This window comes from Syzygium oleosum, unplaced genomic scaffold, assembly GCF_021117445.2.
Source record: "Syzygium oleosum isolate NSW1041296 unplaced genomic scaffold, Sole_v2.1 Sole_v2.13, whole genome shotgun sequence".
Lineage (NCBI taxonomy): Eukaryota > Viridiplantae > Streptophyta > Magnoliopsida > Myrtales > Myrtaceae > Syzygium > Syzygium oleosum.
Genome location: NW_026607497.1, coordinates 545,947 through 572,586, shown reverse-complemented (window position 1 = coordinate 572,586; position 26,640 = coordinate 545,947). Strand labels below are relative to the sequence as shown.

Genomic DNA, 26,640 nt, shown 5'->3' with positions numbered 1-26,640 from the left:
CTCCGTGGTCTAATTTGGCCTGAGCGGGGGTCCGTAATTGCCAGAGCCATGATTGGGTTTACCATATTCGGTATCGTCATTGACCAAGCTTATCCTATGCAAATGTACATCTCCAATCAAAACTACGGACAAGACAAATTTATGATGGAGAAGATTCTAATTGGATGAACTTTCGTAATACGATACTTATCCAAACCCAAAAAAAGAAAAAAGGCAAAAAGGAAAAGGGGGCGTCAATGTACGGATTCTTCCTTAATCGCTAATTCTTTCCTCATTTGGCAGCTGACAAAAGTCGGTCAATTCCCAGAGCAATCTGATTCCGCCGATTGATCGAAAACTGCAAGAAAATAGAAAAAAAAATCCGCGAAAAATAGAAGGTAAATCTCTTATCATTTTTTGACATTCTTTTGTGGTAGTTCAATATATAGCACAATCCATGTCGGGGCCCGTACAAAACTGGCAATGATATAAATCCTTTATCCAATTAATTTTCTGGATATCGATGCTACGTGAGGTCGGTTAAAAAGAAATATAACGAATTTGCCATTTTTGACTCATTGGTGAATCTGTGTTTAGTTTTTGGTCCGGTCCTAATCATTGTCCACATAGAAAATCGAACAAACCGTGAAACTCAGGCCAACAAAAGCAAAAAAAATAAAAAAAATAAAAAAATAATTTGATTAAGAAGGGGATATTAAGAAAAAGACAAAAAAAAAAAGAAAAGTTGCTCTTTTATCTATTATTCAAAAAATCTATTGTTTTATCGAAAACATTTTCCGTGATATTTATAGAAGCCTGGATATTGTTGCAAGGTATGAAAAAAAATCCAAAATTGATATAGAAGTACATCGTTATTATCTTATCCTATAAGATGTTCAAAAACTCCGGCCATAGTCATGTTACAATAAACAAGACGTTAAATAAGCTCTATTTATTCCGTGAAATTATATGGAAGTAAATTAATTAAAGACGCATAATATTTTTAACGGTTTATAATGTAATAAAAGAACATACTCGGCCCATTAAAATACGCATGATAAATAGAGAGCGCAGTTAATTTTTTTTTGGCAATGGACTATTAAGCCAATGTTACGTTTCGATTGTTCGAGTTCCATTAACCAGCTAGCATTTTCAAAAATCCGTTAACTTTCTCATCGGAATAACTGACGGTCGAGGAAAAATTGCCGATTACCTTATTTAGGAAGAAATATTTCATATTCATCGGAAAATCTCGCCATTGAAAATCGAAGTACTGTAAATCCTTTTCTATATATATATTTTTTGGCTTCATAGAGGAGGATGATAATGGAGTTATGATTATGAAGCTCAAAAATGAAGAGGGAAAAAAGAAAAAGCGAAGCCAATTTTTCGTTATATATATATAAATAAATAATAGAGGTGGACGGTAATCCTAGTCACGACCGCGTGGGATAATTTTTTAGCCCCCAACCCCCCTAAAGCCTGGAGGCGAGGCGAAGGAAAGACCCACTGTTTCGTCTCTCTTTCCAAAGGCTTTGAGAAAGAGCGCTGTCTGTCTCGACGGCGACGGCGACGAGGACGGCGACGAGGGCCGACGGGAGCGATGCGAGCGCGATCGCGGCCGCGATCGGCGATTAGAGCGAGCGGCCTGCGCGGGGCGCCGCCGTGCAATGCGCGTGCGAGGGCGGAGGAGGCAGACGGAGAAGGTCGTTGATGGCCTTGCACCACCACCGGTTGCAGATGAGCTGGCAACCGAGCCTGCTGAGCCTCAAGCGCAAGACCGGTCCCCCTCTCGGCCTCAGGAACCTCGGCAACTCCTGCTACCTCAACAGCGTCCTCCAGTGCCTCACTTACACCCCTCCCCTCGCCAATTTCTGCCTCAAGAACCTCCACTCCTCCCTATGTACGCTCCCCTTCCCCCTCCTCCCTTCCTCTCGCTCGCTCGCGCCGTCTCGTTCCCGTCGGCTCTGTTCTTTTAGCTGATTTGACGAACTCTGGCGTTCGTGGCGTTAGGGATTGGAATTTCGTCGCTCTTTTTTTGGGTCGTTTTCGTCTTTTGCCCTAAGGGACGGAGAAAGTTTTGATTTCGGGGGGAATTTCGGTAATTTTTTTTCCTTCTTTTGCAGGCGATTCGGGTGCGGATGTGGAGCGGAAGCGAGATTGTCCTTTCTGTTTACTAGAGAAGCGGATAGCGCGATCTCTGAGATTAGATCAACCCCAAGATGCGCCGGCGAAGATCCAGGGCTGCTTGCGCCTGTACGCCGAGCACTTCCGGTGTGGTCGCCAGGAGGACGCGCACGAGTTCCTCCGTTACGTGATCGATGCTTGCCACAACACCTGTCTCCGCCTCAAGAAGCTGCGGCAGCAGCAGCGCAACGGCGCCGAGGCACCCAACTGTGGTGATTCCGTTGTTAAGGAGATTTTTGGCGGCGCGCTGCAGAGTCAGGTCAAGTGTTTGTCTTGCGGAGCGGAATCCAACAAGGTTGATGATATTATGGATATTAGTCTAGATGTCTTGCAAAGTAGTTCACTTAAGGAAGCGTTGCACAAATTTTTCCAGCCAGAAGTTTTGGATGGCAACAATAAGTACAAGTGTGAGAAGTAAGTGAGTTGAAGTTTGAATTTTACCTCGATGAACTCCACTTCTGTATTCTAAATCAGATACTCGTGCTTGTTCAGTTGCAAGAAATTGGTTGTGGCTAGGAAGCAAATGTCGGTCTTTCAAGCACCTAATGTTCTTGTAATCCAGTTTAAGGTATGTCGTTGCTTAACTGTGCATGTTTACTGTTGTTAATTGTGTCGTCAATGAAGTTGTGTGGTGGCTTACGTAGTCGTCGTCGTCTATTTGATTTGCAAAGAGGTTCGAAGGTATATATGGTGGGAAGATCGATAAGGCTATTTCGTTTGAAGAAGTTTTGGTGCTTTCAAGCTTCATGTGCAAAGAAAGCCAGGTATTTCCACATTGCCCTCTCGGGGTCTCCTGTAGTTATCTTTGGGAGTATTTCTTTTCTGATCTGGTTTTTGTGCTTTCCTTTCTTTTATCTGTTTCTGTGATCTGTAGTATTTATCTTGCATCACCGGAGCCACTGATAGAGTAAAAGAAATTGAAGTTGACTAACGGATTGTTTTCTTGGCTACAGCTTTAGCAATAGAAATCGTGTGGAATTTAATCTCCACAGTTCAGGCACAGATAGATATCTATGTCATAGGCATTGTTTCAGGTGCATCCTGTATGTTTAACAAAAAAGAAGAAGATCTTTAGGTAAACGCGATTAACTTTTTGGCATTCTATTTGCTTCCATGTAACCAGATATTTTAATTTAATCAACTTAAAAAGATTTCGAGGAATAGATGGGAAGATAAGGATATTCTTGTTTAGTGTCAGAGGTACTCTCTAGTTAAGTTGTTTCTCCTGTCAAGATCGAGAAAATGCTACCTTATGTATCCTGATAAGGGTTAAGATATCTGTTGGAGGACCAATGATGGGATGGACAAAATCACTATGACATAACATGTGGATTGCTCGGAAAAAAATAGCGTGTATGGGTTAATGCTGTCTCTATATCAAATGATTTACGTGATTCATGAGCACCTACTAGAGTCTCTGTTTTTGCTAGGGAAGCAATTAGGGAACTTATTCTCGCCCCAGGTAATTTGCAAGAATGGGGGACGTGTTGGTCAATACATGATTTCTTGGCAAGAATGTTATGGCCTTATGGGTGGCTTCTTATACTTGCGTGGGGCTAACTTGGTCTATAGGAGGATCTAGACAAGAATTATGGGATTCAATGTCTCTCTGTTTTTTGGTTGATTGGAAAGAGCGAACGAGTGAGCCTTTGAAAGAGAGGAGAGAACTGTTTTTGTGAGTATTGTGGATTGGCTGAAAGTCTTACACTTATCTTATAGTGTAGACTTACATGTGGATGTAAATGTTATGATTGATGTTGTAAATGTCGGTCCCAGTAACTGAGCTCTTTTTGGTTCAAGTTCTTTCTGTATGTGGGTTCGCATCCCCTTGGTGCTCTATGGTAGTTTCTCTTTACTTGTAAGAAAGAACCAAACAATATATCCGATTCATGAGAAATGAGAATTCTCAAGGTTTGCATGGGTGCTGCTTCCTGATTGTGGTGGTTTCATTTGAGAAGTATCAGCATATGACTTTCTCCTGGTTGTTACTTGTAAATTGTGCTCTGGAATAGCCTCGTTTGCTTTCTTCTCTGGTGTCATTACTCTTTTGTGCGCATTTTATCTTCTTCAATAACTTGCCTTTCGACACGTGATGACTGGGATTTTGTGCAGGATTCGTCACCGGAGTATAATCTTTTTGGTACTATTGTGCATGCAGGCTGCTCACCAGACTCAGGACACTATTATGCTTATATAAAGGTCTGCCTCATTAATCCTTTTTGTCCTTTTAAGACTATTATTTGTAAATTTTCGATCATTCACTATCGGCTATATGGAAACAGGACGCAGTGGGCCGGTGGTATTGCTGTGACGATGCAAGTGTTTCTCTGGCCACTTTGGATGAGGTCTTATCAGAAAAGGTCTATATCCTGTTTTTCTCTCGCACCAAACAAAGGTCAACATCTGCCAATGCAGCTCCTGCTGCCAATGGAGTAAAATCTCGTGATTTGAATGGCACCAAAGCATCTAAGAAGCAGTCTTCTGCTCTTCCATCAAAACCGGCACAATTAAAACCATTCACTGAAAATTCTTCATGGAAGGATGTTTCTGCCTCATCCAATGGTGATAAAGTATCTTCCTGTCCGCGGATGAAGTTCAGCATTGCTGGAAATATTGGTTCCAAAAGAGTTCCTGCAGTTAGCAATGGAAAGGTGCACGCACTTAAGAATCAATTGGGGGAAAATAACGGGGATATAAAAGGGCCAGCTCCTGTTAACAAGAGTGACAGAGATCTTTCAACTTCAATAAACAGGAATGATATTGACAAAGAGAATAAGAACACCTCCAATGGGAGGACCCAAGTAATTGCGCATTCAAATCACAACAATTTGAAAGTCAGCGATCTTAATGGTGACAAGGGTCAAGTTCATTCTTCCCACAATGGAAATGGTACCACCGTTGGTACTGCTGGCCCCTGTTCAGTTAAATCACATCTCCATGAGAGGGATGGTACAACGCACGTCTTAGGAAAAGGGGGAGGGTCTAACCAGCATGAATTGCAAAATGGTAGTTCTAATCACCTCTCTGATGTAGCGAAGTCCAAGAGGAAGCTGCAGGATGACTCCTGCATATTGCTGGCACAGGATGCTCAATCGCAGGCCAAAGTTGAAGAGCTGAAAGAAATGTATGTTCGAATCTATTCGAGTCAGTTTTAGTCATTTATGATTACTTTTGTGCAATCATAATTAATGATGGGTCAAGTTAGCTAATTTCAGTTTTTTTTCTCCCGATGCTTATGTATAAAACATGCTATTGTTTGTTGTGAATCTGGTCTCTTGCATTATTTGTGATGTTCCTTTATGTTTCCATGTGTGTGATAGATTAAGGATCATGAGGATTTACCTTTATATACAACTCTTTCAGGCCCCCAAGGTTTACTTTTGTTGAAGGTTGACACATTGTCATTACTCTTTCTCTCACAACTCTGTCGATGGGCTTTTCCGTCAGTGTTTTGGGGCCAAAACTTGTATCTATGTTTGTTTACATTTACTAAATTATTGTCTTGCAAAACAGTTCTCTTTAGATAATGTCTTCTATTTGGTGGTAGACTCTGCTATCGAATTTGGCTTCTGCTAATCTTTTATTTATTTTTCTTGTAAATTCAGACTCAAGAATGAAGCTTCCTCTGTATTGCGATCATGTGGCTGGGCGGATGACGTTTACGCTGTCATGCGCACGAAGAAGAAAATGTGCGCGAGCAAAGCAGACGAGAGTTCACTAAATTTTGACCATTTGAGGTGAGTTCTCTTTCTCTTCTTCCGTACGTGAGCAGTTTTACTTTTCTCCATGGAATGCATGGGTGTAGAACTTCTTTGGAGTTACATTGTACATCTTTTGGAAATAGGATAATCAACTTCCGCGATCATTTTCTTTTCTTGCGTGGGGGATACTTCCAATAGAAGGCACTGAAGTTTCACACGTCACAACACATTTGACGAGTGTCGGTTAAACTGTCATCAATATCATTGAAACTTTGATATTGAAGGTTATGTTTTGCTCTAATGGATATTGATTGGGTGAATGTTTCCCATTTGATGCATGATTCTGCGGGTCATTATCCTTTTTCCACATGGAGAGAGACACTATTTTGTCCATGCCATTGGAGAGAGTGATTGAAGATTTTATTGTCCAAAAAGCATATCACTTATGCTGAATTTCTGTCAGCCCAGCACCCAATTTGATGTAAATGGAATTTTATTCCCAAATGACATGTGAAAACTCAAATCTACATTATGAGACACTGACATTCTGACTTGAGCATGACGGGTCCCTTAGTAGTGAGCCCAATTTGATTGAAAACTTGAGGAGAAATATAGGATAGATAACTCAAAACAATTAAATTTCTGTAGGCATCACAAGTAGGGTTCCTAATGCATACACTTAGTAGGAGAATTGCATCACACAATTTGAAAATAAAAGAGTTCCTAAATTCAATAAGTCAAACTTGGTAGAGAAAACAGAATTGCAATGATACTTACAGACTCTTCCTAGTATAGTGTACTACTAAATGAAATAGAAAATAAGCAAGAAACGTAATTTATGTAGTGGAAACATCTATATAGGAAGCACAATATCTTACTTAATATAGGAATAATGTAAATCTTAATGATACTTAAACCTAATCGATAAAACTACTAATTCGACTAGAAGAAGAATCCTATTCCACCACCCAAATTTGATGATGATGAAAATACTACGACACATATCGACTTGCTAACTTATTGACTGGATCACTTTATATTAATGAAGTTAATTTGAAAAACAAAACTGAGTTATTAGATTTTGGGCCTTAGTGTGCATCAATTTGTGACTTATCTGGCTTTCTTACTGCTAATATATTAATAGGGTGCAGAACTAATTATTAAGGCACTTCCATGTGCAAGCGGAATTTAGTATTAATTGTCGCAGAAGAGAGACCATTCATTTGTTGGGTTGTATTTTGTCGAAAAATATGGGCCTTTCGGTGATTCATTGATAGCTCTTTTTTAATTCTTTCTCTTTAAGTGGAGTTTGATATATTTTTGCAATTTCCTACTTCCTATGGCTATGGAGTCAACTTTTTAATATATTTAAGTTCCCCTCGCCCTCAAAGAAAATAAATAAACTAATAAAAGAATCACCAAGAACCAAAATGGAATTCCTTTAATCTGTTTTAGATTTGCATATGGGTTTGCACGCCCTTAGTGCCTTTTAGTAATATTTCTTTCACCTATAATAAAAAAAATTTTGATCGTGAAAGTGCTCCACATTGCTTCTTTACAGGGATTTTTTTTTGTGCCTTTTATGCTTGTAGTCTCCCACCTAATGGTTTATTTGAGTTGGACTTTCTAATATTGTTTATGCCCCATTTAATTATTCGTTTTACATGTGGATTTCTGTTTGTTTAATTCCTCGTTCGTCAATATCATGTGCTATTCCAGTTTGCATGTGAAAGGGGTATTAAAGCATTATCCATCGGTTGTTTATACGGTTTTACTGTGCCTTTTCCACCTGATATTTTTAAATTTTTTTGTTGAATTTTCTAACATAGATCATTGTCACACAGGAAGCTGTTGATTGCGGATGCCAAACCAACCTTTAACTCACAAATTCCAGAATCATTGAAAGAGAAATTAATTGGACGTCTCCGATCATTTAGCCAGGAAAAAGGATCATAGCCATGCCTGGATCCATGCGTTATATGACATGAGGAGGCAGTTTTATGTCCACAGGATTATGCACGAACTGAGAGCTTTTAAGACCTGATACAATTGGTGTAGTTGGTACTGTTATGTTCATGGGAAGCGATGGCCTCACAGTTTTCTGCCAGTGGGCCTCCTCTATAAACCGGATGGTAATGTGTTCCCATTCCTGTGGATACTACGGGTTATAACTAAGGGGTGTCACTATACTAGACCATTTTTTGATAGCTAGTGCAGGCAACCAGATAAGTCACATTCAATTGATACCTGCCTATGGTGACATCTGTTGTTCTTGTTGGTGAAGGAACAGTTAATCTGGAAAATAGACGCCGTGTCGGATTGGACGAAATTTTGCTTTCTGGATATTTGCGATGCTAGTGAGAGAGAAGTTGCAATTCTATTCATCCTGTACAATAGGCTTTTTGACCGTAAACAGTTCTCATTTTGTGGATGCTTATCAATTTTTCCATTAAAATGTGGCCGGCCCCTACCTTGAGGTTATTGTTCTGCTGACCTTCCCATTTTGAGTAAATTGTTGGTCGACTCTCCCCTCTTGTGGAAGTAGTTTCTTTTTGTTACAGTGCAGTTATACTAAGATGTTGCATTTGAGGTTCTATGTGCTCGCGCAGGTGCGTCTGCGAGCGTTGTACCAGTATTATTGTTTGGGATGGATAACTATTGCTGGCAAAACCCTGTGATTAGTTATTAAAGCTGCTTTATGTTTATCTCTATATTTTGATTTTGTTAAATAGGTGCCCTGTAACTGCTATATGTCGGTAGGACAACAGATTTACCCTGGCATTGTGAAAGTGTTTCTCGATTGACTACCGAGCGATTTGGAGGTATCCCCCACGGATAGCATTAGATGGACAAGCAAACGGTCCCACTTTCAAGGTACTGCAGTTTTCTTTTTTGCAGTAGAGTTTTTGGGGAGACTGTTTCCTGTTTATAGGTATTTTTCTTGAGCATGTTAAGCAAACTTACTGCTTACTGCTGAAGATATTCAATGGAAATTTATCATCAGAATTGACGTACGGATGTTAAAGAGGGTTAAAAGAGTTATATATGGGGATAGAGTTTCCGACTATCATGTCGAGTTCATGATTGTGTGCGTGGGATGATAATGTGTTCTGAGACTTATATTGTGTCCATAATTTTGGAAAATGTCAGCTACAAAGAAATCAACAACTCTCCAATGCAAAGAAGTCGAGTCAATTCCGATGCAAGAACAATGGTTGTTATGTAGATACAATGCATTTCCGGATGAAGTGATGAAGCGTTTCTCTTCCGGAAGGATCAGGAACTGATATGAAAGTAGAAAGTAAGAATAAGAAACATACCAGAAGGGAAATTGCCGACCGGATTATACGTTCCCTGATTTGGCAAGGAAGGACCCTAAGTCCCACCCACCACTTCATTATTCTCGACAGCTTCTGCGTTTTAATTCATCGGTTGTTGTAATCTTAACTTTCCAGTGAAGTTGTGAAGTTCATTTTGTTCAACCTGAACATATGGTGAGCAAGTACATGTTCCAACTTTAATCAGAAGTTATCTTCAGTCAGTTTAGAACTGGAAGCACCAAAAGGAACGAAGCATTTACCAGGCGAACTAATAATAATTATATATGTAATATATGTCACACCCCCAACTCTATGAGAATGACACGGCGAGCTTCAAAGGTAACCATAATTCAACCTGATATCGAAACATATACATTCATATATATATAATATGGAAACATATACATTCATATATATATGTATGTATAATAAAAAGTCATCTGGTTATAGGATTAAAGTTTCCATAATCTATCAAAAAGATATATACAACTCGAACAAAAAGCTATTTTAAAAGTTCAACATAGTGATATACAACTCATACAAAAAAATTCTCACTATCAAAATGTCTTTCCTAATAACGATAATGCTCTCGTCCTACTTATGACTCGCTGAAGAATCTGAAAAGCAATCCTACTTATGACTCGCTGAAGAATCTGAAAAGCAAGTAAGATGAATTGAATGAGCAATAATTCAATGAGTAATACATTTCTTTTAAGCAAATTGAGCATTCACTGTACATTTTTATAACCGATATCACAACTCACCAATTCTATACCTTGAATATAATGTACGTAAAATATCAAAAGTGAATGATATCTTTTCGTCAAAACTTTTTACATATAATATCAATCAACAATATCAATTATCAATGGTTTATTCCATTGATTAATCTCAATCAAATCAATGTCGATGGTCCATTCCATCGACAAAGACGACCATGTTTACCCCATTGGCTAGGTTTTCACCTATATCTGGTTTAGTCCAGAAGGACGTCTTGATAGTAGTATGCACACTTACTCCCTCAGTGGGTTCTAATCATAGTGACGTGAGCATAATCCCCAATATCATTCTCCAATACCCACAAAACAAATCCATAACTTACTTGCAAACCGAATCATATAACCTTTCACAATTACATTTATCAAATAGAATGCATTTCGTATAACATTTAACAAATCAATGCATATAGCTTTGGGCAATTCCCTTCACAAAACATTTAATCAAAAAATTCACAAATGATCATTTCAAACTATTTCACATAAGGCTTTCCAATGCCTTTTCAACCGACTAAAAAAGTAATAAAATTTCAATACAATTTATGCAAAAATTATGCTCTTTCGTAACTCATACTATATTTACTCTCTACCACTTTCAAGATAGAAGTTTGTAAATTCATAAAAAGATAGTACCACTCACCTGGGAAAGTTGAAAACCAACTTACGATGATTACTCAAGTTGACGCACTCATAATCCTATCAATTAATAAAAAAAAAAAAATCAAAAACCGAGTAATACCCTACTCTAACGAACAACTCGACAAAATTACGCTTAATCGTCGATAAAATGAATTCTACGCACTAACAAAGGAACCCATTTATAACGTACATTCATCTTTGCCCGTTACATGTATTGTTCGTTACGTGTAACTCGCATGCGAAATTTTAGAAATTCGTTCCGATCAAATTGTACTTCAGAATCGATTTTCATTAAACCTACAACTTCACGATGTCCTCAACTATCATTTCCATACATATCCACAGCTCGACACTTCCTCAATTGAACCTCACAGTTTAAAATTGATATAACTTTGGATTTACGACATAACTTCAAAAATTACTCCAATTAGACGAATAATAGGCTTGAATACTTACCTGTCTTTGGAGTTAATTCGACTTTGTTGGGACATAGAAAATTTTCTCTCTCTTTTCCCCTTTTCCTCTCTTCACGGACGTGCTCCTTCTATTTTCATTTCCTTGTTTTGTACGTTGCTCGCGTGAATCATCTAGAGGAGGAAAGAAAGAAGATGGGTTGAGTTCGGCTTAAAGGAGACATGGGCTTGTACTTGTTAGGCCCATCTATCACAATATATATTTCTCGTCCATGTGACTCCTAAGCCATGTTCTAACCAGCTCGGGCATGGAGACCAGAGACTAGACTTGGACCACACAGTGACGCTCGCAATGACAATATTGAGCCGCCTCTCGCAATGACACTATTCAGCCGCCTTGGACCACACAGTGACGCGAGCAATGACAATATTAAGCCGCCTCTCGCAATGACATTATTGAGCCGCCTGTCGCAGTGATGCGAGCAATGACAATATTAAGCCTCCTCTCGCAATGACAATATCAAGCCGCCTTGGACCACACAGTGACGCGAACAGAGAGTCTCATCATCAGAGTTCTCTCTCCCTCTATATAAGCGGCACCCTGTGTTTAGCTTGATTTCACCACGAAAAGCATTCTTCAGTTCTGTTCAAATTACAAAAGCCTCAGCTTGTACTGACAATTCAATGGCGGAGGAAGTGATATTGTTGGACTTTTGGTCGAGCCTGTTCGGGATGAGGGCCAGGATTGCCCTGAGAGAGAAGGGCGTGGAGTTCGAATGGAGGGAGGAGGATCTGAGCAACAAGAGCCCCCTGCTCTTGAAGATGAACCCGGTCCACAAGAAAATCCCCATCCTCATCCATGGCGACAAGCCCATTTGCGAGTCCCTCATTATCGTCCAGTACATCGACATGACCTGGGGTCGCGAGTCTCCTCTCCTGCCTTCTGATCCTTACGAGCATGCCTGTGCCAAGTTCTGGGCCGACTACGTGGACAATAAGGTAAGATAGCAATGCCTTAATCTTTCGAACATTTCCTTATTAAGTGCGCTTAACATCAAGACACGAAATGATGGTGCAGTTCTATCCGGAGCTGCGAATTGTGTGGCTGTCGACAGGGGAGGCCCAGGAGGCGGGGAAGAAGAAGTTCATCGAGTGCTTGAAGGTGTTGGAGGGAGAGCTCGGGGACAAGGCTTACTTTGGCGGTGAGAGGTTCGGGTATGTGGATGTGTTGCTAATACCGTTCTATAGCTGGTTCTATGGTTTGGAGACATTGGCCAACTTTAGCATCAAGGAGGAGTGTCCCAAGTTGGTGCCATGGGCCAAGCGTTGCATGCAGAGGGAGAGCGTGGCCAAGTCGTTGCCCGACCAGTACAAGCTCTATGAATTCCTCTTGGAGCTCAGGAAGAAGCTTCAGGCACAATAAACAACTCTCTAAGTCTGATTATTGCTCGTTTCATTACTCTTTCGTTCAATAACCCCTCTCCTATGAAAGAGGTTGGGTCTTTTGTACTTCTATGATTTCCTCTTTGTACTTCACAGTGTTTTTGGATCAGCTATATAATATATACACCATCTCATGAATTCCGTTTAGTATTATGTTTTGCGTTATTTGCGCTGTGTACGTCAAATGAACATTGGAAATCGATCAATTCGGTCGTCAATTACACGTAGTGTCGCGAGAGAATTTCTCCTCTTTCAAAATGTTTTTGATGACAAATCCTCTCAAAGAAAACAAATCTATTTAGCATACGTTGAGCATTCACTCGACGAATGAATTTCACTCAAGTTACTAAGCCGCCTCCCATGGCTGGCTAAAAGTATGCCGTGATTCTTTATTTCTCTCTCACACGTGCGAGCATAGACACACACGATATATTTAAGAAACATACAATGAATTTCTATGAGGAAATTTAAAGTGAAGCGAACACTGGAGGAGGTCTAAATGATGATGAAAATGCATTTGAGGTGCTACGTGCTCGAGCAGGTGTGTTGTACCAGTATAATTGTTTGGGATGGATGACTGTTGCTGGCAAAATCTTGTAACTGCTATATGTCAGTTGGACAACAGATTTACCTAGGCATCGTGAAAGTGTTTCTCGATGCACTACCAAGCGATTTGGGGGAGACTGTTTCTTGTTTGCAGGTATTTTTCTTGAAATTATTTGGTACTATTGCTGTTTTTCTATGACAGACACTTCGCAAGACTTTGTTTCCGATTTAATTGGTCAATCGAGTGACTTTTCTTATAAGAATGAATAATTTGTAAATCCCCTGTTCTCTAGTTAGCATTTTTGTTTTCCTGTGGTGTTTCTTAGGTATCTTTGAAGAACTTTTCCTTCCGGTTTACATTTTCAATGAAAACAGCACATTGCTTGGAAAAAGGGGCATTTAGTGAATCGATGACGGCTTCTTGCCACTGAAAGGTTTTCGAAAAGGAACTAGTTTTGCAGGACTCTGGAACAAGTCTTGAGTTAAATAACTGAAAGGGGATGCCATTCAGTTCCTAAGCACCTAATTGCACAGTCCTCTGCAATTTTCTCTGCAAACTTACTGTTTACTGCTGAAGATATCAATGGGAAATGTATCGCCAGAATCGACATATGGATGTTAAAGACAGTTTTAAGAGTTTATATGGGGATAGAGTCGAGTTCATCCTTGTGGATAATATGTTCCGAGGCTTATACGTTTCCAAAAATTTGGAAAATGTCAGCCACAAAAAAAGTCAAGGACGAGCTGATTGTGTCTAGGTACATAAACAATGAGAAATGGAAAATGAAATATATTTGTCATTCGTGGGACACCTAAGTCAAGACCTAATCAGCCCGGGCATGGAGACTAGACTTGGACCTGAGAGTGACGCAAAAAATGACGACATTGAGCCGCCTCTCCCACAGCACAGTGCAACGAACAAAAAGTCTCATCATCAACGTTCTCTTTCCCTGCGAGAAAATATTCAGCAGTATCACTGACGTGGCACGCATTTACCTAGTTGGATCTATTTAGAAGCTGACACGTGGCGAATGTTCAATAATGAAATAAACACATCTGAAAATTGGACTGCTGTCCATAAATGCTTATAGCAGCTTTTTGCACCGAAACATTTGAACGCCCCCGCCGAGAAGGGGGAGAGAGTTTCTCCTTCTTCCTTCCAATGCTTTTCTTTTCGGAGGAGAGAGAATTTGTCCTTCATCCTTCCAAGAGTAGCTCATGCGTCTCTGTTTTCGCTTAGAATCAGACTCCTTCGTCTTCGCTCGACCGCAGCCTCGAAGACTTCCATTTTCGCGAGTACCGCCGCTCAAAGATCTCCACTTTCGCAGAGACCGCTGGTCGACTGTCACTTCGAAGACCTCCATTTTCGCGAGGACGGCCGCTTTCACGAAGACCGCCGCTTGATCGCCGCTCTGAAGACCGCCGGAAGTATTTAAGGTGAAAATCTAGAGGAGAAGCTTTGTATTTTCTCCCATATAATAAGCTCACATTAGAGAGCACTGAGAGGGAGGCCTTAGGAATCCAACCCAATGACCTTCTGTCCCCCTGATTTTTTCACATATAATAAAAGAAGCTTTTTATTTTTTTGCTTAGACTTGTCGCTCTGGTTCTCAGAGGTTTGTCTTTGAATGGAGAACGCGGAGAAAGTTCAGCTGGTTCGGTGTGCCAAGTGCGAGAATCTATTGCTGGAGCTCGCCGATTACTCTGTTTATGAGTGCGGCGGTTGCAGAGCTATTCTAAAGTTCCCTTTTTCTTTCCGGTTTGTGTTTGCTTAGTCAATTTGAGTCTTGCTTAGTTAATGATAACACTGTGGGCAATAATATGGAGATGAATGGTTCACGATTTGCTTGAAAGTCGAGGCATTGTGTTAGATGCTTTGGTCGGAATGGAATCCTCGAGGCCAAACGAGGATTGAATGCCTCTCTGTGTAACCGTGAGAAACCCAATACGGGTGGATCGCAAAACTCGTGTTTGAGATTCACTTCCAACAACGCCTTGTTCTAAGGAGAAATGGCTATGACCTTATCCTTTTAGAATTAAATTTGTATTTGCTTTATATTAACGATTAGATTCTTTTCTTAAAATTCTAAAGGTTTCAAAAGATATCATCGTATGTAATATTGATGGAGAATTTGAATTTAGAATTGGCATGATATTTGTTAATGAAGATGAAACTTATAATGCATACAATGCTATGCAATTTGTAAGAGATTTGGAGTGCGAAAAAGGACAAAAAGCAAACAAAAGTAAAGGAGCATTGTGAAGATTGACATTTGTATGTAATTGCAAAGGACACTCCACCAATCGAACTGCTTATTTAATGTGATAGAATGATTCCATCAATTCTTTTAGCTTATTTATATGCGGTATTCCATTCTAAAAATGCATATAAGCATTAGAAAGACACGAAGTAATTCTAATACTCTTTTGTGCAGGATTGACCCCAAAAACAATTTGCTTGTTTAGTCTTCCTTTAGCAAGCAAGTTGAACGTGGAAGCAATTGATGCATCAGATTTTCAAGGATCTGTTTTTGTTTGGAGAAGATTTCTTTGTTCATCCCTTGACATCTTACATTGCAAGTCGAGGCATAATATACATAAAACATATCAGTCCAGTGCTTTAGAAGACATGGAAACTGCGCATACATTCAAGAGTGTGTACCCTGCGAACCACTGCTGCCAATAATTGGCGTGATCAGGGATGAAATTGAGTCAATGGTTATTAATATATGATCATAACTTCTTGAATAACTCTTGCTTGCATCTGCAAACAGAAATAACCCAAAATTTAAAGGACAGAAATTTTATCAACAAACAGCTACATGGAAATGCAGCACTCACGTTACAAAGAATAGCTATTATTGGCTGCTAAGACAGACAAAAACTCCATCTTCCCTGTGATCAATGTTAATGATATATCATTTACTCACATAAATTTGAGCTAATCTGTGCTAACAAGTGCTGGCTTATGAATAAGACGTGATGCTTAATCCAAAACTGAAACGTTGGATGCTCCAAGTAGTGAAACAGACTAAGAGAAAGGCATCGATGTGCACAAACCCAAACCCATGAACGCTTGAACATTGAATTATTTGAACATGCGGAGAACACAGACCGTGCTATAGCTTCCACACATACAAGCCCACTCCTTAACCACTGATCCAACACGGATAATTTAGAAACCTCACTAATATCTATCAGAAGATTACAACAAACAGTTCATGGCATCACATTGCAAAATAACTAGGAAAGAAAGAATCTCTGAGAAAGTCCACATGCATAAATCTCTACGACGAGGGTTGTTGCTCTGCGTCCGCCACTAAAGACTGGAGGACGTTAATGAGAAAATCTTGTGCTGAGGATAAAAATGATTAAAAAAAAAAAAGCAACCAGAAAGAAAGTGAAAGCGGCCGTCCTCGCGAAAATGGAGGTCTTCGAAGTGACAGTCGACCGGCGGTCCTTGCGAAAGTGGAGATCTTCGAGCGGCGGCACTCGCGAAAATGGAAGTCTTTGAGGCTGTGGTCGAGCGAAGACGAAGGAGTCCGATTCTAAGCGAAAACAGAGACGCATGAGCTACTCTTGGAAGGATGAAGGACAAACTCTCTCTCCTCCGAAAAGAAAAGCATTGGAAGGAAGAAGGAGAAACTCTCTCTCCCTTCTCGGCGGGGAGTTCAAATTGTTTGCTGCAAAAAGCTGCTATAAGCATTTATGGACAGCAGTCCAATTTTCAGATGTGTTTATTTCATTATTAAACATTCGTCACGTGTCAGCCTCTAAATGGATCCAATTAGGCAAATGCGCGCCACGTCAGCGATTGATGTGGCACGCTGATACTACTAAATATTTTCTCCTTTCCCTATACATAAGTGGCACCCTGCGTTTAGCTTGATTTCACCACGGAAAGCATTCTTCAGTTCTGTTCAAATTACCAAACTTCAGCTTGTAGCGACATTTCTCAATGGCAGAGGAAGTGATATTGTTGGACTTTTGGCCAAGCCTGTTCGGGATGAGGGCCAGGATTGCCCTGAGAGAGAAGGGCGTGGAGTTCGATCTGAGGGAGGAGGATCTGAGCAACAAGAGCCCCCTGCTCTTGAAGATGAACCCAGTACACAATCAAATCCCTGTCCTCATCCACGAGGGCAAGCCCGTTTGCGAGTCCCTCATCATAATCCAGTACATCGACGAGACCTGGGGTTGCGAGTCTCCTCTCCTGCCATCGGATCCTTACGAGCGTGCCCATGCCAGGTTCTGGGCCGACTACGTGGAGAAAAAGGTAAGATTTTTAGCAAGGCTTTAAATCTTTCCGACATTTCCTTATGAAGTGCGCTTAACATCAAGACACCAAATGAAGGTGCAGATATTTCTGGGGGCGCGAATGGTGTGGCTGTCAACAGGGGAGGCCTAGGAGGCGGCGAAGAAGGAGTATGTTGAGTGCTTGAAGGTGTTGGAGGGAGAGCTCGGGGACAAGGCTTACTTTGGCGGCGAGAGGTTTGGCTATGTGGATGTGTCGCTGATACCGTTCAATAGCTGGGTCTATGGTTTGGAGACATTGGCCAACTTTAGCATCGTGGAGGGGTGCCCCAAGTTGGTGGCATGGGCCGAGCGTTGCATGCAGAGGGAGAGCGTGGCCAAGTCGTTGCCCGACCAGTACAGCTCTATGACTTCTTCTTGGCGGTCAAGAAAAAGCTTTAGGCGCCATGACAAACAAGTCTCTGAGTCTGATCGTTGCTCATTTCATCACTCTTTCGTTCAATGACCCCTCTCTTTGGATGAGGCTAGCTCTTCTGTACTTACTATGATTTCCTCTTTGTACTTTAGTGTTGCTGGATCAGCTATATAACTAATACACATCATCTCACGAATTCCGTTTAATTATGTTTTGCGTTATTTGCACCATGCACGTCAAGTAAGCAAGGAAAATCGATCAATTCCGTTGTCAATTACATGTAGTAGTCTCACGAGAGACTATCTCCTCTTTCAAAATATTTTCAATAACAAATCCTCTAGAAGACAACAAATCTATTTAGCACGCGTTGAGCGTTCACTCATCGAATGAATTTCACTTGGCTTACTAAGCCGCCTCCGCATGGATTGCTAAAAATATGCCATGCTTCCTTATTTCTCTCTTGCGCCGCGCGTGCACAGGACACCCACGACATATTTGAGACACATACAATGAACGTCAGTTGGACTCTATCACATGGACGTCCTCTATGAGGAAATTTAAAGCAAAGCCAACACTGGAGGAGGTCTACATGATGATGATGATGATGATGATGATGATGATTAAGATGACGAGGAATATGCATTGAAACTTGAAGAAATTCTTTCTTCTTCGAGGATCGTCACCGAAACACTCGTCAATGGGCGGTTTGTTACTTGGCCATCTAATTACGACTCCCCAACAACGCAGAGTTAAAACTTTGTGTAATGAACCAGTTGAAGACAAACTCCGAGAGCATATGATTATAAACTCGGAGGCCTCGGGATCCAGAGAGGCTTGAGAAACAGAAGAAGGCCGAATTGAGACGGAAGTTGTTGCTGGCAAACCTGTAATGTACCCATGACCTTGACCAGAACCTTCCCTTCCACTAAAATAACTACCTCAGCAGGACATGAACTAGTATGCCTTACTTCTGGGCGACAGATTCACCTGGCAGTCCAATATGAAGAGAAGAAAACAGGGTCTAGCGAAAGCGGAAGCAAAGTCCTCTACTCTACGCCCATCGCCTCGTTCAGCTCCAAGACCACGCCATCCACCTTACAAGGGTCGGGGAGAGATTTGGACACACTCCTTCTCCATGCACCTCTTGATACGCTGCTTTGATGCTGAAGTTCCCAAACGTTTCGTAGGAGTAGAACCAGCGGTAGAAGCCGATGAACGAGATGTCCAAGAAGCCGAACTTCTTGCCCCTGAAGAAAGGCTCGTCTCCGAGCTCACTTTCTATTAGTTTCAGGCTTTAAATGAATTCCTTCTTTGCAGCCTCCTGTTCTTCCCCTTTTGTCACCCACACCTTCTTCCCGAGATCATAGAACTGCAAAATTGTAGATAATTATAATTTATTTCCTCACGGCGCCAGAGCGGGAAGAATCATCAGAATCATCACAAGCTGACTATTAGTATTAGCACTTCCTGCTTACATATTCATGCAACATCATCAATATCCATCATGTGTGGAATTAATTACAAGAATTCGGCTGTCCCACCATTTCTGGTCAATGTAGAGAGCCATTTTGCTGACCCTTCATATATGTAATTTCCCTACATATTAAATGAAAAGCCATACAAAGACTAAATGACGGTGAATGGCTGATGAAGATTTAAGCACCGAGCCATGTGCAGTGAGATCAGATGATATTTTTTCGCATTCTGCACGAGATCTAAATCGCTAATATTGATTACTCAATCAGAAAGCACGTAAATGTCCACAGATCGAAGAATCACTAAAAAATGTACACAGCGATAAAACAGAGGAACTGATACCTTATTGTCGATGTAATCAGCCCAGAATCTGGCTCGGGCTTGCTCGTAAGGATCGGACGGCAAGAGATGGACCTGCTGGCTCCAGGACTCATCGATGTACTCCACAATGATGAGGGACTCTCAAACAGGCTTGCCGTTGTGGACTGGGTTCATCTGAAGGAGGAGTTCTCTCTTGTTCCAAAAGTCCTCTTCCTTGGACTCGTACTCGACCCCTTTCTCGGCCAGCGCTACTTGGCACCTCATACCGAACATGCTCGCCCAGGAGTCCGGCAGGGTCACTTCATCGGCAATGGCCTTCAAAGTCGTGCATTTAAGCCTTGACAATCGAAGCAGAGAACATAGACGTGTGAAGGAGCCAACAATAGTGACTTCTGAGCAACCCCTCGACACAAGACAGCTGAGAAACATTTCTAAACAAACCAAGTATTGGTGCCCTCTTTCGCTTGGGGTAATTGTTTATCGGCCATGGCTGCATATACGACACGGCGTTCGTCTGCTTATTTTCAAGACTTTAGTTTTATCTTCGTTGAATGATAGGAAGTATTTTGTAGAAAATGAGAGGGATACCAAACCGGATGGTAATGGCTTTCCATTCGTGTGGATACCAAAGGGTTATTACTAAGGGGTGTTACTATACTAGACCATTTTTTTGACAGCTAGTGCAGGCAACCAGATAAGTCACATTCAGTTGATACCTGCCTACGGGGACATCTGGTGTTCTTGTTGGTGAAGGAACCGTTAATCTGGAAAATAGAAGTTGAGTCAGATTGGACAAGATTTTGCGTTCTGGATATTTACGATGGTAGTGACGGAGAATTTGCACTTCTATTCAATATTCATCCTGTACAATAGGCTTTTTGACCGTAAACGGTCCTCATTTTGAGGATGCTTAAAATTTTTCCATTAAAATGTGGCCGGCCCTGAAGGGACGTATCGAGAACCGAAACAGAACGATCACGCAGAAATCAGAGAAAATAGACGATGCACGAATTTACCCAGGTTACCCTCGAATAGGGCTACGTCCTGCAAAGAGATTTCATTATATTTCCGGTTTACAGCACTCAACTCGCTACAATGATCAGAAAAACGAGCAAAATATATATGTGCCCCAAACGGGCCCAAAACCTAAACCTATATGAAATCTCTTAATCTCGCACCATACAGGCCAGCCCAAACCCGTTGAGGTTTCGGGGGAGCTGCCCCCGAACCCCCGCATTCCGCACGCAGGGGTCACATGTCGTCGGATAACACTTCAGTTTCCCTAAGCTCACGTGGGCGTATTCGGTGTGAGAAACAAGGGTCCCCGAATTATTCGCCAACTCCAACATTCTCCCACTTGGTGGATACTTCGCGCAAATGAGAGCCTTTCCAATATCATTCTTCTTCAATCCAATCGCAGTAGAGCACCATTCAAACTTCGCACCTATGACGGCTTTAGTAAGGAAGTCAGAACTATTTTCTACCGTGTTGACCTTTACAAGCTGAACCTCTTTCTTCTCTACCTTTTCTCGGATGAAATGATATTGTATATCAATGTGCTTTGTGCGTGAGTGAAATGCTGGATTCTTAGCTAAATAAATAGCCCCTTGATTATCACATCTCACCTCTATGGCACCTTGCTCAAAACCGAGCTCCAAGCACAACCGCCGTAACCATACGGCCTCTTTTCCAGCATGAGTAAGAGCCATATACTCAGCCTCCGTAGAAGAAAGCGCTACCACGCTTTGCCTCCTGCTCATCCAACTCAACGCAGCACCAAACAATGTGAAAACATATCCGCTAGTGGACCGTTTACTATCAATATCTCCACCCCAATCAGCATCTACATGGCCTACGATATCAAGCATGTTTCTATTCACTGTACCTTCAAAACATAAAGAAAAATTCAAAGTTCCACGAAGATACCTGAAAACTCTTTTGATCGCATTCCAGTGTTCTCTACCTCGGTTAGACATGTATCGACTCAAGACTCCCACTACTTGGGCTATATCCGGAAGCGTGCACACCATAGCATACATCAAGCTACCCACTGCACTCGCGTATGGAACTTGGGCCATCTCTTCAGCTTCTTCATCCATTTTTGGACATTGTTCCGCAGATAGCTTGGTCCCTAAAGGTATAGGGGTACCAACAGGCTTGCAGTCTATCATATTGAATTTCTTCAATATTTCTTTTATGTATTTCTCCTGTCCTAGCCATAGTTTCCGTTTCTCACGGTCCCTCCTAATCTGCATGCCCAAAATAAAATTTGCAAGCCCCAAGTCTTTCATTTCAAACTTTTTGGCCAACAAACTCTTCACGGAATTCACCATCTTCACACTATTCCCCGATCAATAACATATCATCCACATATAGCGTGAGAATGACAAACTGATCGCCCGTTCTCTTCACATAAACGCAATGGTCAGAATTTGAATGCACATAATTAAGCTGGAGCATGTACGTGTCAAACTTCTGGTACCACATCTTTGGTGACTGCTTCAGCCCATATAAAGACTTTTTCAATTTGCACACCAAATTATTCTTTCCTCTTACTTCAAAGCCTTCTGGTTGCCTCATATATATCTCCTCCTCCAAGTCCCCATGAAGGAATGCCGTCTTTACATCCATCTGTTCTACCTCAAGATCATATGCAGCTGCTATAGACAGAACAAATCGTATCGAGGTCAACTTCGCCACGGGAGAGAAAATCTCGTCATAGTCAACTCCCTCAATCTGAGAGTACCCCTTGGCTACAAGCCTAGCCTTGTACTTCTCTACAGTTCCATCCGGTTTCAGCTTTCGCTTGAACACCCATTTACACCCAATTGCCTTTCTATCCTTAGGCAATTTACACAAGCTCCATGTTTCATTTTTATCAAGCGATTGCATCTCATCTATCATTGCGAGATCCCACCGATTCGCATCATCCATAGATCTCGCCTCTTTTACAGAACTAGGATCATCTTCGGTAATGCTCAAAGCATGAAACGTACTCAAAGCACTAAGTGAGTATCGAAGTGGTACCTTTCTTTCCCGCGTCGATCTCCTGAGAGTCGGCATGCTATCTGTATCCGGGTCTTCATCTTAATCTGCATCCTCGACTTCATTAACCGAGTCCCCTTGCTCCGATTCAGAATCAGACTCTACTAGTGTGCCTTGTGGAACCATCTCCACAGTTTCAGTTTTAGGACTTTCTTCAAGCACTACCACTTTCTTGGGCTCATCACCTTTCTGTGTGCCAACCTGGGGTTGTGATTCACGAAAGACAACATCCCTGTTGTATACAATGATTTTTGATTCTGAATTCCACAGCTTATAGCCCTTGACCCCTTCATTGTATTCGACAAATATGTTCTTCTCAGACTTGTTGTCAAGCTTACCCCGCTTCTCCTTGGGTACATGAACATATGCGTCACACCCGAACACCCGAACATGCGACAAATTCGGCTTCTTCCCAAACACTGCCTCATATGGTGTACGATCCTTCACTGATGAGGTCGGTGATCGGTTCTTCAAATAACTGGTTGTGGCTACAGTTTCTGCCCAAAATTTTGGCCCCAAACCTGCCCAACTCAGCATGCATCTTGCCTTTTCTATGAGTGACCGATTTAATCTTTCGGCTACCCTATTTTGTTGAGGCATATATGGAGTCGTCTTCTGCCTTGCAATACCATTATCCACACAAAATTGCTCGAACTTATCCGAACAGAATTCACCTCCGTTATCTGTACGAAGGACCTTGATTTTCCTGCCCAATTGGTTTTCAACCAAAACCTTAAATTCTCGAAATTTCTCGAATACATCTGATTTACTTTTAATAAAATAAATCCAACTATATCTCGAAAAATTATCTATGAACGATACATAGTACCTGGATCCTCCAATAGATGGAGTCAGAGTAGGTCCAAAGACATCGCTGTGAATCAGGTCGAGAACCTCAGTTGCTCTTGTACCAGTGTGTTGGAAGCTAACTCGGTTCTGTTTTCCATGGAGACAGTGTTCACAGAACCCGAAACCCACAGAGCATTTTGGAACTCCTTCTACCATCTGACTTGAAGCTAAGGTAGACAGTTCCTTTTCACCGATATGCCCTAACCTCTGATGCCACAACATGGACGTATCATGTCCATCTTCCTTGGCCTCTTCAGAAACAAACCCGCTACCAACAGTCACTGTTTCCCCGAGCAGCTTGTATAATGTCCCGTAACGGACTCCTCGTGCAATCACAATAGAACCTCGAGTCATCTTGCATGAGTCCTTATCACAACTAAAAATAACCCCCGAATCAACCATTGTACCGACCGATAACAAATTTCTACTCATCAAGGGTATGTGCATCACGTCTAGAATAGTCTTCACCGTGCCAAAACTCATCCTCAGCTTCACCCTGCCACGCCCGACAATTTGAACTGCAGTATCATCTCCGAGCATGACATCCCCACCATTATATTGCTCATATTCACAAAATCAGTGTCTATGAGGCGTCATGTGGTATGAAGCACCCGTATCGATCAACCATATATCCTTGTCTGACTGCGCCATACACGCAACAGCCAAATACATATCTCCTGCATCGACCTCCTTTTTACCCGAGGATGATTCAGCTTCTTTCTTAAAAACTGGCTTGTTTTTACAGTCCCGCTTCACATGGCCCCACTCTTGACATTTATAGCACTGTACCCTCCTCTCCCTACTCTTCGATCGCCCACGAGATTTGGATCTGGACCCTCTCTGATTCAGAGTCTTCTCTGGTGGCCTTCCCCTAGCCGCCAATGCCTCTTTACCGGAATTTCCCGATCCCTTTCTTCGTGTCTCTTCAGATAACAAGGCAGAACACACACTTTCATACGATAATTCCTTATCCCTACCACCGATCACCACAATCAGGTTATCCCATGAATCCGGCAGGGAATAGAGCAGTGTTATTGCCTTATCATCATCCTGGAACTTAACACCGATTGATACGAGTTGACTAATCAATGTGTTAAAGTTATACATATGTGCAGAAAACGAGTCGCCCTCATGCATCCGAAGATTATACAGCTTTTTCCTCAAAAACAGCTTATTAACCAACGACTTACTTTGATACAGCGACTCCAGTTTCTGCCATAGGTCCCTGGCTGTAGGTTCCCCCATCACGTTTGTCAGAATCGAGTCTGCGAGACAAAGCCGAATCAAACCCTTTGCTTTCCGATCAATCCGATTCCAGTCTTCAATCTCCTTCGGATCTGCCGGTTTGGAAGTTGAATCCCCTTCCTTCACCACTTCCTTGCCTATCACGACATCAGGTTGCGCAGCAACAGGCCTTTTCGTTTCGATTGCCGACCAAAGATCTCGATCACAAAGAAGATCCTCCATCTTCATCTTCCACAGATCAAATCGCGTCCCATCGAATTTTTCTATCTCAATTCATGATCCTCCTGACATCTCAAATAAACCCTAATTCCTTGAACAACTCCGGCTCTGATACCAATTGAAGGGACGTATCGAGAACCGAAACAGAACGATCACGCAGAAATCAGAGAAAATAGACGATGCACGAATTTACCTAGGTTCACCCTCGAATAGGGCTACGTCCTGCAAAGAGATTTCACTATATTTTCGGTTTACAGCCACTCAACTCGTTACAATGATCAGAAAAACGAGCAAAATATATATGTGCCCCAAACGGGCCCAAAACCTAAACCTATACGAAATCTCTTAATCTCGCACCATACGGGCCAGCCCAAACCCGTTGAGGTTTCGGGGGCGCTGCCCCCGAACCCCCGCATTCCGCACTCAGGGGTCACATGTCGTCGGATAACACTTCAGTTTCCCTAAACTCACGTGGGCGTACCCCGTGTGAGAAACAAGGGTCCCTGAAGTATTCGCCAACTCCAACAGGCCCCTACCTTGAGGATATTGTTCTGCTGACCTTTCCCATTCTGAGTAAATTGCCGGTCGACTCTCCCCTCTTGTGGAAGTAGTTTCTTTTTGTTACAGTACTGTAATACTAAGATGTTGCATTTGAGGTTCTATGTGCTCGTGTAGGCGCGTCTGCGAGCGTTGTTCCAGTATTATTGTTTGGGATGGATGACTATTCCTGGCAAAATCCCATGATTAGTTATTGAGGCTGCTTTATGTTTATTACTAGATTTTGATTTTGGGAATAGGTGCTCTGTAACTGCTACATGTCGGTTGGATAGCGGATTTGCCTAGGCATCATGAAAGTGTTTCTCGATTGACCACCGAGCGATTGCGAGGTATCCCCCTGAATATCATTAGATGGACAACCAAATGGTCCATCTAGCAAAATATTACAGTTTTCTTTTTTGCAGTAGAGTTTTGGGGGAGAGACTAAATGCCCTTTTTTCGTACTATTGCTGTTTTTCTATGATACACACTTCACAATACTTTGTTTTTGATTCAATTGATCAATTGAGTAACTATTCTTATAAGAATAAATTAGTTTTTAAATCCCCTGTTCTCTAGTTAGCATTTTTGTTTTAATGTGGTGTTTCTTAGGTACTTTTGAAGAACTTTTCCTTCCGGTTTACATTTTCAATTAAAACAGGACATAGCTTGGAAAAAAAGGGGCATTTAGTGAATCGATGACGGGTTCTTACCACTGAAAGGTTTTTGAAAAGGAACTAGTTTTGCAGGATTCTGGAGCAAGTCTTGAGTTAAATGATCGAAAGTGGATGCCATTCATATCCTAAGCACCTCATTGCACAGTCCTTCGCAATTTTCTCCAAAAACTTACTACTACTTACTGCTGAAGATATCAATGAGAAATGTACCGTCAGAATCGACATACGGATGTTAACAACGGTTAGAAGAGTTTATATGGGGATAGAGTCGAGTTCATGGTTGTGTCCGTAAGATGATAATACGCTACGAGGCTTATATGTTTCCAAAAATTTGGAAAATGTCAGCTTCAAAGAAATCAAGGACCAGCTGATTGTATCTTAGTACATAAATAATTGAGAAATGGAAAATGAAGAAGTCGAGAGGAACTGGAAGCACTGGAAAGAAGGAAGCAACTACCGGTCTGAGCTAATAATAATAATAATAATAATATATATATATTTCTCGTTCATGGGACACCTAAGCCATGACCTAATCGGCTCGGGCATGGAGACTAGACTTGGACTTGAGAGTGGCGCGAGGAATGACAGCATCAGGCGGCCT

At 41.6% G+C, this 26,640-nt stretch overlaps 2 protein-coding genes and 2 pseudogenes across 4 annotated transcripts; 3 read left to right on the top strand and 1 right to left on the bottom strand.

Moving 5' to 3' along the window:
* The first annotated feature begins 1,448 nt into the window (after window positions 1-1,448).
* Window positions 1,449-9,408, top strand: LOC115681262 (ubiquitin carboxyl-terminal hydrolase 25). 3 transcript variants are annotated; one of them, XR_008817745.1, is made up of 10 exons: window positions 1,449-1,882; window positions 2,106-2,580; window positions 2,659-2,734; window positions 2,838-2,930; window positions 4,279-4,365; window positions 4,449-5,290; window positions 5,772-5,903; window positions 7,712-7,999; window positions 8,600-8,741; window positions 9,094-9,408. XR_008817745.1 is itself a non-coding variant. In XM_030605141.2 (8 exons), exons 1-8 carry the CDS (start codon window positions 1,693-1,695, stop codon window positions 7,821-7,823), a joined length of 2,007 nt encoding a protein of 668 aa, XP_030461001.1. In that variant the 5' UTR covers window positions 1,449-1,692; the 3' UTR covers window positions 7,824-8,354. The 3 variants fall into 3 exon arrangements, 1 of the variants encoding a protein (XP_030461001.1); XR_004005772.2 differs by having other exon boundaries at window positions 9,018-9,408; XM_030605141.2 differs by lacking the exons at window positions 8,600-8,741; window positions 9,094-9,408 and having other exon boundaries at window positions 7,712-8,354.
* A 2,134-nt stretch (window positions 9,409-11,542) lies between these two features.
* On the top strand, window positions 11,543-12,605 carry LOC115681267 (glutathione S-transferase U19-like). The gene is made up of 2 exons (XM_030605153.2): window positions 11,543-12,014; window positions 12,094-12,605. Exons 1-2 carry the CDS (start codon window positions 11,700-11,702, stop codon window positions 12,436-12,438), a joined length of 660 nt encoding a protein of 219 aa, XP_030461013.1. The 5' UTR covers window positions 11,543-11,699; the 3' UTR covers window positions 12,439-12,605.
* A 4,265-nt stretch (window positions 12,606-16,870) lies between these two features.
* On the top strand, window positions 16,871-17,876 carry LOC115681268 (glutathione S-transferase U25-like; annotated as a pseudogene).
* Window positions 17,877-18,716: 840 nt separating this feature from the next.
* Window positions 18,717-19,955, bottom strand: LOC115681171 (probable glutathione S-transferase; annotated as a pseudogene).
* Between the last annotated feature and the right edge of the window lie 6,685 nt (window positions 19,956-26,640).